The 16,970-nt window shown below is 37.4% G+C and overlaps 1 protein-coding gene across 2 annotated transcripts in view; it reads right to left on the bottom strand.

Annotated features, from left to right (window-relative positions):
• Window positions 1–961: 961 nt before the first annotated feature.
• znf831 (zinc finger protein 831) overlaps window positions 962–16,970 on the bottom strand; it is a 30,886-nt gene continuing 14,877 nt past the window's right edge. Inside the window, exons 3-4 of one of the 2 annotated variants that reach the window (XM_041784014.1) lie at window positions 2,945–3,186; window positions 962–2,160 (exon numbers count right to left, since the gene is read on the bottom strand). In XM_041784014.1, the coding sequence (XP_041639948.1) occupies window positions 1,267–2,160; window positions 2,945–3,186 (1,136 nt within the window). In that variant the 3' untranslated portion in view covers window positions 962–1,266. The remainder of the gene's footprint in view (window positions 2,161–2,944; window positions 3,187–16,970) is intronic. The other variant, XR_005991731.1, reaches the window with a different exon arrangement.

Genomic DNA, 16,970 nt, shown 5'->3' on the forward strand with positions numbered 1-16,970 from the left:
ACTGAAAGCCAAAATCATGACTTAAAAAGGCCAGAGAAGATTTCAAATAATGAGTTTAAAAGGTTAAAGTATGAGAAAATAAAATCATAAGTTTACAAGGTCATAATAGGAGAAAAATTCAAAAGGTTAAAAGGTTAAAGTATGAGAAAATAAAACAAAACCATGAGTTTACAAGGTCATAATATAAGAAAAAAAAAACAAAACCAAAAAAAAAAAAAAAAAAATTATGAGTTTACAAGGTAAAAATATAAGAAAAAAAATCAAATGCATGGGTTTTAAAGGAAAAAAGAGATACAATTGAAAATAATGAGTTAAAAAGTTTTTAAAAAATGACTTAAAATTTTAAACTATGAATTGATAAGGTTAAAATATGAAATGAAATTATAAATAAATTATAAATAAAAATTCAAAATCCTAAATTGTGAGATGCAAAATGGAAAATCTAAAATTGAAAACACAAATTCATTTCTTTTCCGATTTCTTTTACTTTTTATCAAAGTAATTTACTCTTTTTCAGATGTTTATGACATTTTAAGGATATTTTTAATCACAAAGGTTAAGTTAATATTTAATGCAGGGGGAAATGTTCAGACCTCATGCCGGGGGGCCAATTATAATTAAAATATAAAATTATCTTGTGGGCCAGGTATACCATGGGCCGGATTAGGCCCCTGGGCCTTGAGTTTGACACCCCTGACCTAAACCAACAAGCCTACAACCTTGCCACTCCACCAGCCCCTGCAGTTATCCACCTTAAAACTGTTTTACCTCATTTGTGTCTCGTTCTGGGTGCTACAAGAAAAATTAAAGCCATAACAAAAAAATTTTTCATAGATGGGAAATAAAAATCATGACCTTTGAAAGCTTTTGTTGCTTGAGGTCTTAAATGGGTTTTAAAGGGTTAACACTTGGACATAAATTAGCATCGTAATAAAACAGCCATGACAGAATCCAGGTTTGACATCATTTTATTTTATGTGTTATAGTCTGAGTGAAGCTGTAAACATGAAGGAAATTAGGTTTATGACCAATACCATGGCAAGCCAGCAGGGGGAGTGCTAAATACTTTGGCTTCACTCCTGGGCAGCTGTCACTTCATCATATCAATACACAATCTTTGAACTTAGACTGACTGTGACTTCATACAGCTGTATCATTCACCTCCGTATAAACTTAACTTAAATACTTCTGCCTCCAGGACAATTTTGCCTTTAAGAACATTTATAAAGCAGGAAATAAATCCAAATGTCATGTGTATTTGTTCCTTTAAAGCTCAATAATAAGCTTCCCTTCATCGTCACTGCTGCTGGTGTCCTCTGTGTAGTCCTGGCAGCTCTGCACCGGCCTCACTCCGCTGGGCAGACATTCAGCCTGATAACCGTGAAGCTGACCACCCAGGAAAAAAGACTGGTATTTGTTGGTACTGTCAGATCTCTCTGAGCTACAGCTCTGAATCATGTAGTCCTTTGGTAACTTTTCCTGGCTGTCTTGATAATCCACATGTTCTGAATGTGTCAAAGGTTGTACACTTTTATTATCCGACAGAGGGTTTTTTGACGCCTCGGTGTCAGCTGTAAGTCCAACTGTAGCTCCGATAGAAAAAGATGTTTGGCTGAGCTGTGAGGAGAGGGATGGTTTCACATCAGGTGAGAGACTTTTAGGACTTCCTAGTGTAGCACAGCAGCTTACTGCTGTGTTGTTCGCTGCAGTCATATTTCCTTGCTGATTGGACAGAGTGATTGAGGCCTGTTTTTGCTTTGGTTTTTGGTCCTGGTGTGAAAATGTTTGACTTTGTAAGGGGCTGGGCTCTGTTTTTAAAAGAATATTCTGTGTTTCTGTTAACTGGACGTGTGCTTTGATATGCTGACTCTGATTGGATTCACATAACTTCTGAGTTTGTTGGTTATGGATGCCGCTGCTGTCCCAGTGTTTTTGTGAAAAATAGACGTTTGTTTCCAGTGGGGGCTGTGGATAATGGAGTAGTCTCGCCTGACTGCAGCTGGCAGGTGAGTTGGGGTTATGCGACATACTGGGAGCTCGCTGAGGGCTCCGTGAAGAGGAGTCAGACATTCCTGAGTGTGTCTGGGAAAGATCCTGAAGATGCTGCTCAGACGGCACTGAGTTTTTGAAGGAATCCGGCACAACCTTATTGTCATATCCCTGTTAATAAAAGCAGAATAAGAGGACAGCTTTTACTGTTATGCCATCAAAGTAACTCAGTCATTATCATGCCTGCATCAAAGCCCCTCATTCACGTCTAGCATTGCTGAAATACCACAAAGATTCATGGAAAGACCTTAAGATAAAAACCCCTCTGGACCAAGTCAGATTAGTGAAGCTTTTGTTCCAAGCAGCTATTTGTTATAAACCTTGATGTTTGAAATTTTTGAACAAGTTCTCCCATAATAAGGAAGAATTCTGATAATGTAACTGCTGTCTGCTGCCATGCTGTGTTACCGCTATAATAGATAACTGATGTTTCTGCAGAAGGATCATGAAGCCTTGTCATTAATCTGACTTGCCTCTGTGTCTGGCTCCTTCTAAAACATTTTTGTTTAACAACATTTCTTCCATGGATGCTCCATTTTTTATTGAAAACTGTACAGATAAATGAAAAACAATTCTATCTTCAAACAGTCTCCAAACAATGTGACTCCCAAATAAAATACATTTCATGAGGGATCGATGGAAAAGATTAACGAGATTTAGAATAACAGTAAAAGTATTGTGAGAGAAAGCTGATTTGGAAAAAAATCCTGTCCTTCTGGAAAAATATGCTCCATAACTCTTGTCTGTAAATTTTAGGCGGGGTTTATGTGTTTGTGATCAGTACAATAACAATATGGAATTTTCCATATGGAACAAATGAATTAATATTACAGATTTTGTCATTTTGGACTGAACTGTAATTTTTTTAATCAGTTCACAGCTTTTTGATTCTCACCTCTTGCTTTGTGGACTCTTGTAAACACGTATATCTGCAGTCAGACTCGGCCTCGCCCTGCTCCGCTCTTATGATTCGACTGTTATCCACTTCTCCACCTGCCTGTCCTTCCAGGCTGTGATGGCTTGTCTCTTCTCTCTGCTTTGGCCCCGCGTCTGTACTGTCTGATGTCTCGCCATGTCCCTGTGTCTGTGGCTCCACGTGGATGCCAGATCCCCCCAGAGAGGCTGCCTCCATAAGCTCTTTGGGAAGAAAAACATTTTTGTTAGCAGAGTGACTCAGCAATGTAAAATTCTTGTCAGTTTAATTTACCCGCAAAAAAGGAAGGGGATTAGACGGTTTAGGTCAAATGCTGTGAGAAGATGTGCTTACAGCTTAAAATAATGTACATAAAATAAACCCCATGCTAGTGTAAGGTCCTGTCCCTTCTACTTCTACTGCATATTTTCCACAAATAAAGACAAGTGGAGCCCCATATGTATTTATTATTGATGCACAATATATCAGTGTTTCCCAAAGTATGGGCCATGGCCTGCTTGTTGTTAGCTAGCTAACTAGTTTTTGTACAATTGTTATCCTTGATGCTAGGAAAAAAATCCAGTTGGGTTGGTTGTCAATCTCATGGATTGGTTGTCACACTCTTTCTGGGCTTGGTTGTCACACTCTCTCTATGGTTAGCTGTCACACTCTCTTTGGAGTCTTGTTGTCATGCTCTCTCTGGGGCTATTTGTCACACTCTCTTTGGGTTTCGTTGTTACACTCTTTCTGGGGTTGGTTGTCACACTTTCTTTGGGGTTGGTTGTCACACTCTCTTTGGGGTTGATTGTCCCACTCTCTTTGGGGTTGGTTGTCCCACTCTCTCTGGCGTTTATGTTGTTTATGTTTGTTATTAAAACTTTGTGTCAGCTTTTGAAGTAAAAAACTGACCTGGAAGAAACAGTTACAAAAACTAAAAAAGTGTCTTCCAGGTCAGTAAAAAGTAACCAAACAGCTGTTCAGAGAGGTGTTAGCCGGTAGCCTAAGCTTGCATCACAAAATAGTGCCAAGCACAGAGGAAAAAAGAAAAAACACTAGAAATTTGCAAATCATTTTCTGCCTATTTTTTAGCTGAATACAGCACAAAGACAAGATATCTAATGCTCAAACTGCAAACTGCAAACTGCATGCTAAACTTTTTTTTTAATGGAAATATGCACAGAATCTTGATTTGATGCCTGCAATACATTCAAAAAAGCTGGGACAGGTGCAAGAAAAGACTGGGAAAGTGGGACAGGCGGTAGCACTATGATTTGATACAAAAGGAGCTGTCCAGTAAGGCTCAGTCACTCACAATTATCTATGGTGTGAGGTTATCCACTTTGTACAAGAGTACACATGCAACATATTATATTCACTAAGTGGAGCCTAGAGAAGTTGGTCTTGATGTACAGAAAATTTCGTGACTTTTTCTGAAAGGGAATCCTGGAAAATCTCAGTTATGCATTTTTCTTCGCCATGCAATATTAAACTGTGATAAGTTGGCTATCATGTTAAATGTCTGAACCAAAGCTCATGTACCTCAAACTGAATCTTTCTGAACATATGTACATTCAAATTATCTGGAAAAGTCACAGTGTCCCTTACTGGGGAATGGAATCATTATACTACTTATGATTCTTACGAGCTTGATCAAATCTTACTCAAATTTGCTCAGGTACATCCTTAAACCTTGACTATGCCTCACTATCACAGACATGATGTCCCGTTTGACACTGCCAGAATAGCAATTTTGCTGTTCACCATGAAACAGGAAGTGCTTTGTTCAAGGTTGCTCTCAAAGCCATGAAAATTGGCACAAAAAAGTCCACTGGCAAAAACAGATGATTCAAATTGACTTGTTGGTGGATGGCTCAGTTGCACCCCCACAACATTTTTAAAACATCTACCCCCAGCAGGTTTAACCAAGGATTTTGAAATTTGGTACGCATATGTAGCATACAAGACCGACAAAAAAGCCTCTTGGACCCAAATTGCCAAATCCACAGGAAGTCTGCCATTTTGAATTTTTTGTAAAATTTTGTTAAGGTAGTAATTTCTAGTGGGCATTCCTGGATGAACTCCTCCAAGAGGGCTCATCAGATCTGCATATTTTCTGTAACGCTAGCGGAGACCTTCATGAATAATATTACTCAGTGTGCAGGAATTTAGAGATTTCACCATCTACATTCCATACAATCATCCAAAAATGAAGAGAATCTGGAGAAATCTAAAACAACAGTGATTGATCATGACCTCTAATCCTCCAGGCGGCACTGCATTAAAAAATTGGCATCATTCTGTGATGGATATAACAATGTGGGCTCGTGCACACTATGGAAAACCATTGTCATATACCACAGTATGTAACTACACCTACAATTGTATGATATGACTCTACCATGCAGAGAAAGACGAATCAACATCAAGAAACACTTTGAAGTCTCTGGGCCTGAGCTCATCTTAGATGGACTGAGATAATGGCTGTTGAGTCCTCAGGGCCCAAGAGGAACAGGTTTTTGTGGAAAAGATTGGTAATGCAAAGTTCAAAAGTCAGAATCTGTGATGACGTGGGGTGTATTGATGCCCATGGCATGGGTTACTAGCACATCCCTGGAGGTATTGGTAATACTGAGAGGTACACTGTAAAAAATGTCCGTAGAAAATACGGCAAAAGACTGTCAAATAGCAACAGTAAAAGACCGTAAAACAAATAAACATATATTATTGTATAAAATACACAGAATTCCTGTAAATCAAGCAACGGTATGAAACATAAATTTTTACAATTAAAGTACGTAATAATTACAAAATTGTACCGTTTAAACGAAAGAAGATTGTGAAAATAAAGGAAAAATACTGTAATCTTCAAGACGGGCAATTACTCTAAAAATTACAGTAGTATTTTGTTAAAATTACAGACTTTTCTCTCATGTACATTTAAATTCACAGTAAAAATCTGTGAAAAAAATTGCAATCACATACCGTAATTTTAGCAGGGACAAGAGGTTAAAAATACTGCATGATCAGGAAAGTTCTGTAGAAAATACAGTAAAAACCTGTCAACCTGCAAAACCTGTGAACAAGCACCAATTTGTTGTTATGTCCACATTTGTTTCTCAGTGCTACACCACATGATGCTGCCTTGTGAAATAAACGGACAGTTACAGTTAATATGAAAACCTTATTGAAACCAAGAATGGTACCAAAAATCATTTTGTTTGTTCTTAATTTGATGGATGAAAGTGGTCAATTATTTTAGTTTAACTGATTTATTGGAAAAGAATGATGTTAATTGCTCTCACAAAGAATGCCATTGCATTTGTAAAGCCATTCCACTTCCTTTAATGCATCTAACACAAAATACATTGATGTACTTTAATGTTTCAGTCAATCTTTCAGAACTGAAATTGGATGACACATATTACCGATAGGAAATATAACAAGGTAATTGGAAAGAACTATTTTATATATACATAAAGAGAAAGAGAGAGAGAGAGATACATACTGTATATATAATATGTATATAATACAGTTGAATATATAGTATATACATTATATAAATACAATAGTTATTTTTACTGGTTAAACAACTTAAACATGAATGCAAATAGCAATTAGTTTCTGAAATTTTAATTTACTTCTCATACCTTATGTAATTTAATCTAAACTTCTCTTTACCTGTATGTGGGGTTATTTGTGTCTAGTAAATACGTTTTGTTTCATGTGCCAATGCTGTATTAACTATTGGAATCTGTTCAATAAAGTTGTATCAATATAAAAAATAAATATATAAAAATAATTTTGAAAAACTGTTTCCCGTCGCCATTCAACCCTGTCTACACAGGAACGTTTTCTATTCTGTCTGTACTAGAACAGCGATTTGGGTGTTTAAAAATGGAACAATTTGGAAACGAGCTGCAGAGTGAACAGTTTTCAGTCACCTCCTTCCACGTACACAAACAGTGCTGCTTTCTCGAAATGCGTTTGCGCACTGTGGTTGCAGTCAATTGCCATGCGCGAATACGGTTTCGCGCAGGCGCGGGGAAAGAAGGACCTTATACGCATGCGTGTGTGGTTCGTTGGAAAATCAAACCGCCAACGGCTGCCTGGTAAACTACAGCGTGTCTTCTGTGGTCTCGTGCGCGGAAATATTTCATAAAGTTGCTGTCTGCTCGTAGAACGAGCTGCAAACGAAGATGGAATACAAAGCAGGACATTGGCGTGTATTAATTCGACGTCACCCGGAGCATCAGCCTACGAGCTATTGGTAAGGTATGTAGAACCTCTTTTGTCGTAGTGTCAAATATTTCTTGAGTTCTTTTCATTCAGTAACACCACGTGTTTATAGGTAGAAGTTAAATGGGTCAGGAGGCATTTTGTTTCAGTTCTAGACCAGCCAACATTGCTGTTTGATTTGTATTTTTTGCTGTCATTTTAGCGTGGAGAACGTTTAACACTTGCTGTGTTGGGGACCATAAGTGAACCCCAAGCTCAGAGCTAACTCCGCCCACTTCAGACTTTTGAAAAATGCTCAAAAATGGGCGGTTGGATACTGGGAACACTGGGAAGAGGCAAAGAAAAAGGACGGAGTTTTCCAGATGAGGTGGGAGTGACCGTGAGGACCGTGATGTCCCCTAGCCAAAAAGTGAGAGTCCCGCCGCAGCACTGCTGCTTCAGAGCGACCTAAGGTGAAGGATCTTTCCCCTTCAGAGTCACATTCATATCTGTGTTCAGAGTCCCCTGAGGTAGGCTTTCCAGCTTATTCCTACCCCTCCATGAATATGGGCGCAACTTCCGCTCCGTTCTATCTAAATGGGACTTTGCATAGAAACCAGATGCTAAACGTGACTATTAAAGCAATTTTAATACCAAACTACATAAACTTAGACTGCTTCACCTCAGACGGGATAATATTATTATTATTTCTCTAGCCTCTACTGGAGAGTTCAAATTGATGACATTACTTTAGATAACCTACAAGGGCATATTTAGCTAACTTTAGTAGCTTTATATCGGTATAAAAGATACATTTCTAGTTTGTGGAGTTGCTGAAATTCTCATTTTACAAACTAATCCCTCTTAAATATGGGAATTATATTTATAAAATTATCCATGACTCAAGTTGCCAGCTCTTCAGTTTGGTAAATGTCAAGTTTTGTATTAAGAATTAATGATAAATTAATACTAAAAGAATCACATCCCGATGCATTTAGACAGTGGACAGCATGTTGTGAGAGACATATTTAACTTTGTCATAATATTAGTACCATGAACATAGCAGCAGGTACTGAGCATTACAGAAAATATGATTAAAACATTTCAGCTCATTGATTTAACAAAAATGAAGCAGTATTTATTACAGCAAATATTTATTTATTTCAGAACAACCACTGTTGACACTAAATCACTTTAGTAAGCCTTTGGAAAAATCATGTTTTTGCTATTATTGTTACTGTACTGGAAGTTCCACTTCCATTCATAGCTACAGTAGACCCCCAGGAATAATGTGGTATCCACCTTATTTACTTATCTACAGCTTATAATACAAACAATGTGAACATGTGATAACAAAAATATAAATATTTACAAATTCCAGAAGAATTCCAATTGAAACAACTGTCGTTCTTTGTTAGCATCTATAGTTAGTTGCTGTACTAGAATACATGTATTTAATGTAGCCTACTTCCGTTTTGGCACCGGAAGTTTCGCCCATGTTCACATTTACAGTAGCGGCCCCAGGAATAAGGGGGATAGTGTGGTGGTGGACTGTGGTGGTCCTGGGCACTACCTGTTGGCTCCAGCACCTCCTAAATGCACAATGGGGATATGTGCACATCAGTGTCATTGCACTAAAGATTTAATAGCTCACTTGATTTTTGCAGGATGCCACAAAGCTCAAGATTCAGAGAGGACAGTTGGAGGGCTGCTCAGAGGACATAAAGGGTATGGTGTTTCTTCTCTGTTTCGACAAAAAGAAGACAACCTCTTTTGCCTTGTTGAAACATTCTTGCCAGATGGGGTACCAGTGGAAAGCCTGCCCCATGTATTGTTTTTTGTAGTAAGTGGATCTCAGAAACACTTTAAAGACTCATTTGGATGGTAATGGATGATTTGCTTGTAATTCTTTTCTACTTTTATCATCCTCCCAGGAGCCTCTTGCTAGGCTTCAAGGCAGCTCATGCTATGCATTGACCAGCATTGGGATCCACTCAGGAGTTCCTACAGAGGTAATAATTTTTCCTCTTTAGAGGTAGTTATATGGTATAGTGTAATGCTGGCAAAATGTTTTATTTCCTTCCAGCCGTGTGCATCATATGATACAATATCAGTTATTTTTATAACTGTGTTATTGTCACCTGTAACAACTGCTATCCTGAGGAAGACGGTTCAGGACAATAAGAGCCAAAACTAACAGACTGAAAAACAGCACATATCCCAGAGCAGTTGCAATAATAAACTAGAAAAGCACTCAGAGAGCGCAGACCTCCGCCATTAGCCCTATCTCCCAATAGTGAAGAGTCCTTTAAAAATTCCTAGATCCAGACGATGATCTGGATCAGTCCCAAAATCAAATCAGTTCTTCCTTTTGCCATTTCTGACATTTCCTGGAAATTTCATCAGAATCTATCCATAACTTTTTGGGTTATGTTGCCAACAAGCAAACCCTGCCGATCACATAACCTCCTTGGCAGAGGTAATAATAATTGCACTGAATGGAACTGTGCAAAATTTCGTTGTGCTTGTGTACAATGACAATAAAGATTCTGGTTCAGATTTTTAGGTTTGATAGTATCCAAATTTTCAAATTTAAAAAACAAAAAAGAAATAGATGTGCAGCATTTTTTTCTAAACCAAAACTGTTGTGAGCAGAAAAAGCGCAAGGGCAAGCAAGATGACATACAGAGCTGTGGGATCAACACACACTCTAAGTGGAGAGGGTAGCACCAGTCACAGCTTAGTGTTGATTTTAGAAGAACATATAAACACAGCAACACTCGTCTGATAACTGCTTAACAGCTGGATCACTCTACATGTATGTCTGCATTTTGTGTCTGCTGTAGCTTCTGCCACAAAACACAAGGGATGTGACAAGACATTCAGCTCACGGGACAAGAAGAGATTGGGTCCCCTCCTTTTTTGAGTGAATTCAAAAATTGGATAGTACTTTGCAATCAGTGCATACATAAGTGTTCAAAACTTCTAAGTTGACATGATTTGGTGCTTTACCTTGTCTTTCTATTTTTCCTTACTCTTTTTTAAGGTCCTGTTTCTTCTGCTAGTGGTGACTAGGACTCCATTACTTTATACTGTCTCCGGTATTCCACTCTTCTAAAAAGACGCCAGTTATCAAGGAAAAATAATGGTAAGCCTTGCACAGCATTTGTACATACCTCAATAAATTCTTTAGATTAATCTTTCTTTAAGCAACATGAAGCCATTTTATGTTTATTTTATGTAGTTTACACCAAGCACTGCATTAATCTGGTCATGTAGAAATACCCAGAATACTGCCATGCCACTGCTTTGTCCAGCTTGTTCTCAGTGTTCTGATGATCACACCATATGGGGGCCAATACAGTTTTCTGTGTGAGTCATATGTTTTCATTATGATTGATTTAAAATTCAGCGCCCATCATCTTTGTTACAGCAAAATCCTTTTGTACCCCAAAGCATTTAGGGTAAGTGTACCCATTAGGCCCACCAAAATCTAAGTTCACGTATTTTTCATAGATACTAAGATGGTTTATAAACATGATCATTTGTTAGAATGAAGGATTAATCCCTCATTTGAAGGTATGTTTATTTACTTATGCATATTTTAGAGAACAAATTAAAGAAATATTATGAATAAAGTCAAAAGTCTGGCATGGGCTTAATTGGTACCTAAGTACCATTTAAGCCATCGTGTGTTCCAAATAAGCCCACAACCACGTTTATTGACAGAAATTTAAAAAATTATTACATTTTTCAAGTAGTAAACATATATTAATTCAGTAACATGTTATACATGTTAAACACAATTTATTTTTTGAACTTGGATTTAATGTTTGGCTTGTAACAATGGACCACCACAAACATGACTAAGTAGGCCTAAACCTAATTTTCATTGGCTTCAGTATTTAAAATTTCATTGAACATTTTATTTAATATTGACAAAATTTGATTCAATATTGACAAAATAAAGAAAATGTGTTTGTTTTTAAAAGTATTAAATGACATTACAGTGAATCAACAATATCTTATTGAACTTGGATTTAATGTTTGGCTGTAACAATGATGATTTTAGGACAGTTGCTGTAATTCCTCTTTTTTGTTGGCATTTTTCTCACTATAAACAAATTATTATGCAAAATTAACTGACATAACAATTCTTCTGGTCAGTGTGTGATCTGTGATGTACTTGTGTTAATGAAGTTAGTATAACAACATCCAACATGATGACAGCGAAAAGCTATCAAACCTCAAAATTTCATTTTTTTCTATTGAAACACATCAGATGGGCTTAAATGAACACACTGGGCTTAAATGGTACTACAGTGACTACCAGGGAAATGAAGATAATATGTTCTCACCAAAATTAAACAAATGTTTAAAGAAATGCCTGTAGGCTAAATATGCTGCAAAACTTGCCATCACAGTTATTCCTCTTCTACCAAACTTTCTGAATTATCAAGGAATTCTTGTTCAAAGTTTTATGTAAGATTTATGTAAAATGAATCAGAAAACACTTAGTTTGTGTACTTATCATTTTTAATCATTAAGCAGTGTATCTATCAGTAGGGCTACATGTATTGACTAGTGATTAGCTCGCTACGCCAGCTAGCATGACTCATCTTTTCACATAAAACTAAATAGTAAGAAATTACAAAAAACTACCTGTTTATACACAAAAAAAAACAAATCAATAATCTCTCAAATTACATAATATGAATGTACTTAACAAGTCAGTGGCTGAAAATGGTTGAAAAGAGATTCTTTCTGAGGGGTCCCAAAACACCAAAGTTTTGAGGCGACTTTATCTGAGCCTTCTTGAGACTGCACAAATGTAGGCGGGCCTTTTTCAATATCTACAAATGTGATTGGTGTCAAACAAAAACTGACATATAATTAAGAAATTGTGTGATTGGACAAAATAATGTATAGCATAAGACAGGCCCCTCTTTTTTTTTTTTTAAATTGACTTCAAAGTCACAAGTGGGCTTAAATGGTGCCTGGGCTTAATGGGTAGGCTTACCTAATACAATACAATAATAACTTTATTCATCCCCGAAGGGAAATTATATAGAAATTATATATAAAATTATATATTATATTTACATGTAAAAGCAAATTCTATATTTATTTGGGTGGTCTTACAAGTAAATATATAAATAAAGAGCATAGTTTGCAAATATTTATCTTGTGGTTCAACTACCTAAAATCACAATATAACCCTTATGAATGGTTCATACCAAGGTCTTTTGCTAACACTTGTGGTTTGGGCTATTGTGTGTAGCTTTAAACCAGTGTTAATTTCGTCGACTAAAACTATGACTAAAAATGTTCATCGACAGCTTTGTTTTCCATGACAAAAACTAGACTAACAAAAATAGATCTGTGATGACTAAAACTGACAAAAACTAAGTTTAGTTTTTGACTAGAATGTAATGTAGTTTTCGTTGGACATTCAAAATCCATGATATCTCTCCACTGTGGGTAATTCTGTCAAAAAACAATGCAGCTGTAGCTCTTCTGTCTCTCAGCTATAGAAAGCAGGGACCCCAGGTTTGGCAGGGTGCAGAGAACATTCCACTATGACTTGGTACCAGATTTAAGCAAGACAATAAATGCTTGGACTAAAAGTAAAACCTAAAATGTGAGGACTTTTTATGGACTAAAACTAAATGGACAGAAATGACTAAAATGTGACTGAAACTAAAATTCATTTCACTTAAAGACTAAAACTAAGACTAAAATTAAAAATATCTGCCAAAATTAAAACTTCTTTAAACAATGAAATCAATTCAAATTTATGTTTAGTTTTTACAGCAATAGCTATGTCACTTTTTTTTGTGGTTCCGTATCTTCTTGGATATGTGAAGGAGGGGGGAGCTCAGTGGATACAAGCCTGGGCACCACAGCTCTAAACTATAAAGGAAAAGCAAATTGCAATTAATATGTCATAACTGTCTCATTATAATCAATAACGGAAAAAGTAATTGGCTGTTGTTAGGTGATTGCTGACTTAATAGCTGGCACTTGTGGGTACATTTGCGTTTCTTCACCATATTCTATTATAGAAATGATCTGTATGTACTGTACACACTGTTTATTTTATTCTGTTGTGCTGATTGTTAGCATGGCTTATTAGAGCCTAGTTTTCTCAAATTTACATCTGTGTAGGCATTAAACTGAAGCACTGAATCACTCTAACTTTGTTTTGTATATGTACTTGCTGCAGAGAGGATGGAGCCAGTCCAAAGTAGAACACCTGATGAACTGTGCTCTAGTCTTCAAGAAGATGAAGTTTCTTGGCCATGTGAAGCTTCCCAAGTGGAAGGCCTTCTTCAGTCAAGACTGGACTCATTACTCTTGAATCATTTAGGGGCAAGTGACTTTGTTTCATCTTCATGCATTACACCAAGGACTACCTGTCATACATATGGACACAAGCTTTTTCTTCCAAGATCTAAACTGCTTTGTGAGTATACGGACAAGTTATCAGATGTGTTGAAAGGTTTGTCATTGCAAACATATAACTGCAGAGTTTCTTATTGTTTATCAGAGAGCTTGAATCTTTTGTTAAAAGTAGGAGTATTAGGGCACTACTGCAAAAATCTAGCAAATTAGCTGAAATTTCACATGTTTTGTCCTGTATTTTTTACAGTAAATTTCTGGTAACCACAGCTGCCAGTAATTTACTGTAAAATTTAAAGTTGGGCAGTATTTTGCGACTACCGTAAAATCTGCAAATATCAGCTGTAATTTCTCATGTTTTGTACTGTATTTTTTACGGTAAATTTCTGGTAACCACAGCTGCCAGTAATTTACTGTAAAATTTAAGTAGTTATAATAAAATACCGTTTAACATTATACGGGTCTACTGTTTTTATTACTGAGATAGATTGTATTTAGGTTTACAGGATTTCTGGTGTTTTTACAGTAATTTACCGTAAACAGGTTTGTTTCATTATCGTTATTTTTACAGCCAATCCCTGTAGAAAATGTTGTAATAGAGCTGTAACTTCTACATCAAATTACAGTAAGTTGTACAGCAAATTACTGTAAATATGGTTACAGTATAACTGTTATTTTTACAGCAAATCCTTGTATAAACGGTTACAATATTGTATTTTTTTAACAGAAATTTACAGTTAAAAAAAAACAGGTTTGAACTGTAATATTTACAGTTGTAGAACAAAAACACCGTTTTTTCTCATACATTCTCACCGTAATTTTTACAGTAAATCTCTGGTAACCACAGCTGCCAGCGTTTTACCGTAAATTTAACGGAATTTTTTTTACAGTGTACATTCAGGTTTCTGAGCAACATACGCTTTTTATCTAAGTGTCAGGGATGTCCCTGCTTATCTGAGCCGGACAGTACCACAACAGTATGGCTTCCCAGCAAAATAATGCAGGTAACTAGACTGGCTTGTATGCAGCCTGTCTGCCACTGAAAAGTATAGTGCATTATGAACAGAGTGTTTATAGTGTGGTATTAAAGTAACACTTGTGTGTCTAATTAGACTCTGATGAGCAGTGGTGTGCACGGGGGGGGGTCGGTCACCCCCCCTCGTGGCCCAATTGTTGAAAAACGCATGCTAAAGTGCCCTCTTGGGAGCCAAAACGTGTGCTAAAGTGCCCTCTTGGGAGCCAAAACACGTGCCAAAGTGCCCTCTTGGGAGCCAAAATGCATGCTAAAGTGCCCTCCTGGTTGGCAAAACACACTAAACTGCCCCCTTGGCTGGTTAAAACATGATAAACTGCCCACTTGGGTGGCAAAAAGGCCTGTTAAAGTGCCCTCCTCATTGGCAAAACACACTAAACTGCCCTCTTGGGTGAAAGAAAACCCACTTAATTGCCCTCTTGGCTGGTTAAAACATGATAAACTGCCCTCTTGGGTGGTAAAAACGGGGGCTTAAGTGCCCACCCGGTTGGCAAAACCTTACTGTTGCAATGACTTTTATGTTGGGTCCTTTTTTGAACTATATTGAGCCAGAACTATATCTCACAGAACCAGTTGGGATTATCTGGTGCTAATATGGTGTCAGAATGCACTAGAATACAGGAAATGGCATCTGCTTAATTGAAAATTTTCTGGGGGTCTCCCCCCAGACCCCCTAGGGATTTATTTATTTATTTCTGTGTGTTCTTCACAGTCCAAGGTTGAATCTACACAGTTCTTGTGGATGCTGATCTTAACTACAAACTAACTTGAGTAGTCTGTCTAGTTAAGTCTGTTTTAAAGCTATATTATGTGCCATTTGTATAACATATAAACATGTCTAAAGTGCTCTCGAAAACATGCCAAACTTAATGCCTTCTTCAGTGGCGAGAATGCGCTGTATGTGCCCTTTTTTTCTTTTCGATCCTGCCCTTGAAAAAGTCTGTGCACGCCACTGCTGATGAGGATGCAGTGCATGTGTCCCAACATTTTTGGATTTGGGGTTTTTATACAGAATTTGACACCACTTTTTTACCCCCACTACTACTATTACTGCAGCTGCTACTAATATATTATTGTTCCCCACGCACGCCTTGGTTTCTGACTCTATCCACTGTCCCATCGCTACAATAGGTTAAAAAAAGCCCAGAAATAAATCTTTCAAAGATATTTCATTAAAAAGAATCATCCTAAAACAGTGTGCAAAGTTGGTTGCACAGTGGGGCAGTGGTCACTGCTGCCTCATAGCAAGAAGATCACCGGCTCAAATCTCGGTCAGGCAAGGCTTCTCTGTATGGATTTTGTATGTCCACTTCATGCATCCATGGGTTCTCTCTGGGTCATCTGAGTCCTCCAGCTTTGCATGAATATACTGAGTTGACACATTGTTTCCACAGACGAAGATTTGCAACTGTAAAAGCACAGCCAACTGAGTTTCCTCTGAGCCTGGGGAAGACTAGGAGGGACTGCTCTACTGCTGGGTGTATACTGTATATCAGGGATTCAAAGATCTAATAAATAAAGGGCGTCTATCCATGGAACAGCTTAAAATGAGTAATAAAATGTTTAAATGAATTTTAAAATCAACCGGGAGCCAGATGGGGGTGCAGAGCATAGGGAAGATGTGCTTATGCTTCCGGGGGCCTGTTAATAATTTTGGCAGTAGCTTTCTGCACATACTGCAGACGTGGCACGCAGTACTGGCTGACTCCCATGTGAAGAGAGTTGCAGTAGTCCAGGTGGGAGGTTATAAATGCATGGATGACTTTCTCAGTATTCTGAAAACTTAACAATGGCTTTACTTTGGCTAGGATCCATAACTGCAGGAAGCAGACTCACACTACAGAGTTGAGTTGTTTATTAATTTGAATCAAGAATGAAATATCCCTCTAGTGTTTTTGCATATGGTTGTGCATGGGTGACTGTTTGCCAGGTTTGTTTACAACTAGGTAGGTGGACACATCAGGGAAGTATTACAGTTATGTCTTTAAGTTTTAAAGTTTTCATGCCATCCGTTCTTTGATGTCCTTGAAGTGGTAAAGGAGCAGCTGTAAAAAAAACGGAGGCTATGGGATTTTAGGGGATGGTAAATCTGTGAATCATCAGAAAAACTATGAAAACAAATGGTTTTCTTTATAAGGGCAACCAGTTGCAGCATGAATAGCAAAATAGAAGAGGCACTAACACTGAGTTAGGGGCACAGCAGATAAAAAGAAAAAAGATATTTTTCCAGTCAATTCATCCGTGCATCCATCCATTTTCTTCTGTTTATCAAGGGTCAGGTCATGGTTGCAGCAGGCCAAGCAAGTCAACCCAGTAAATCCTTCTCCCAAGTGACATTTTCCAGCTCCTCCTGGGGAA

The sequence above is a fragment of the Cheilinus undulatus genome, linkage group 3 (genome assembly GCF_018320785.1).
Source record: "Cheilinus undulatus linkage group 3, ASM1832078v1, whole genome shotgun sequence".
NCBI classification, from domain to species: Eukaryota; Metazoa; Chordata; class Actinopteri; order Labriformes; family Labridae; genus Cheilinus; species Cheilinus undulatus.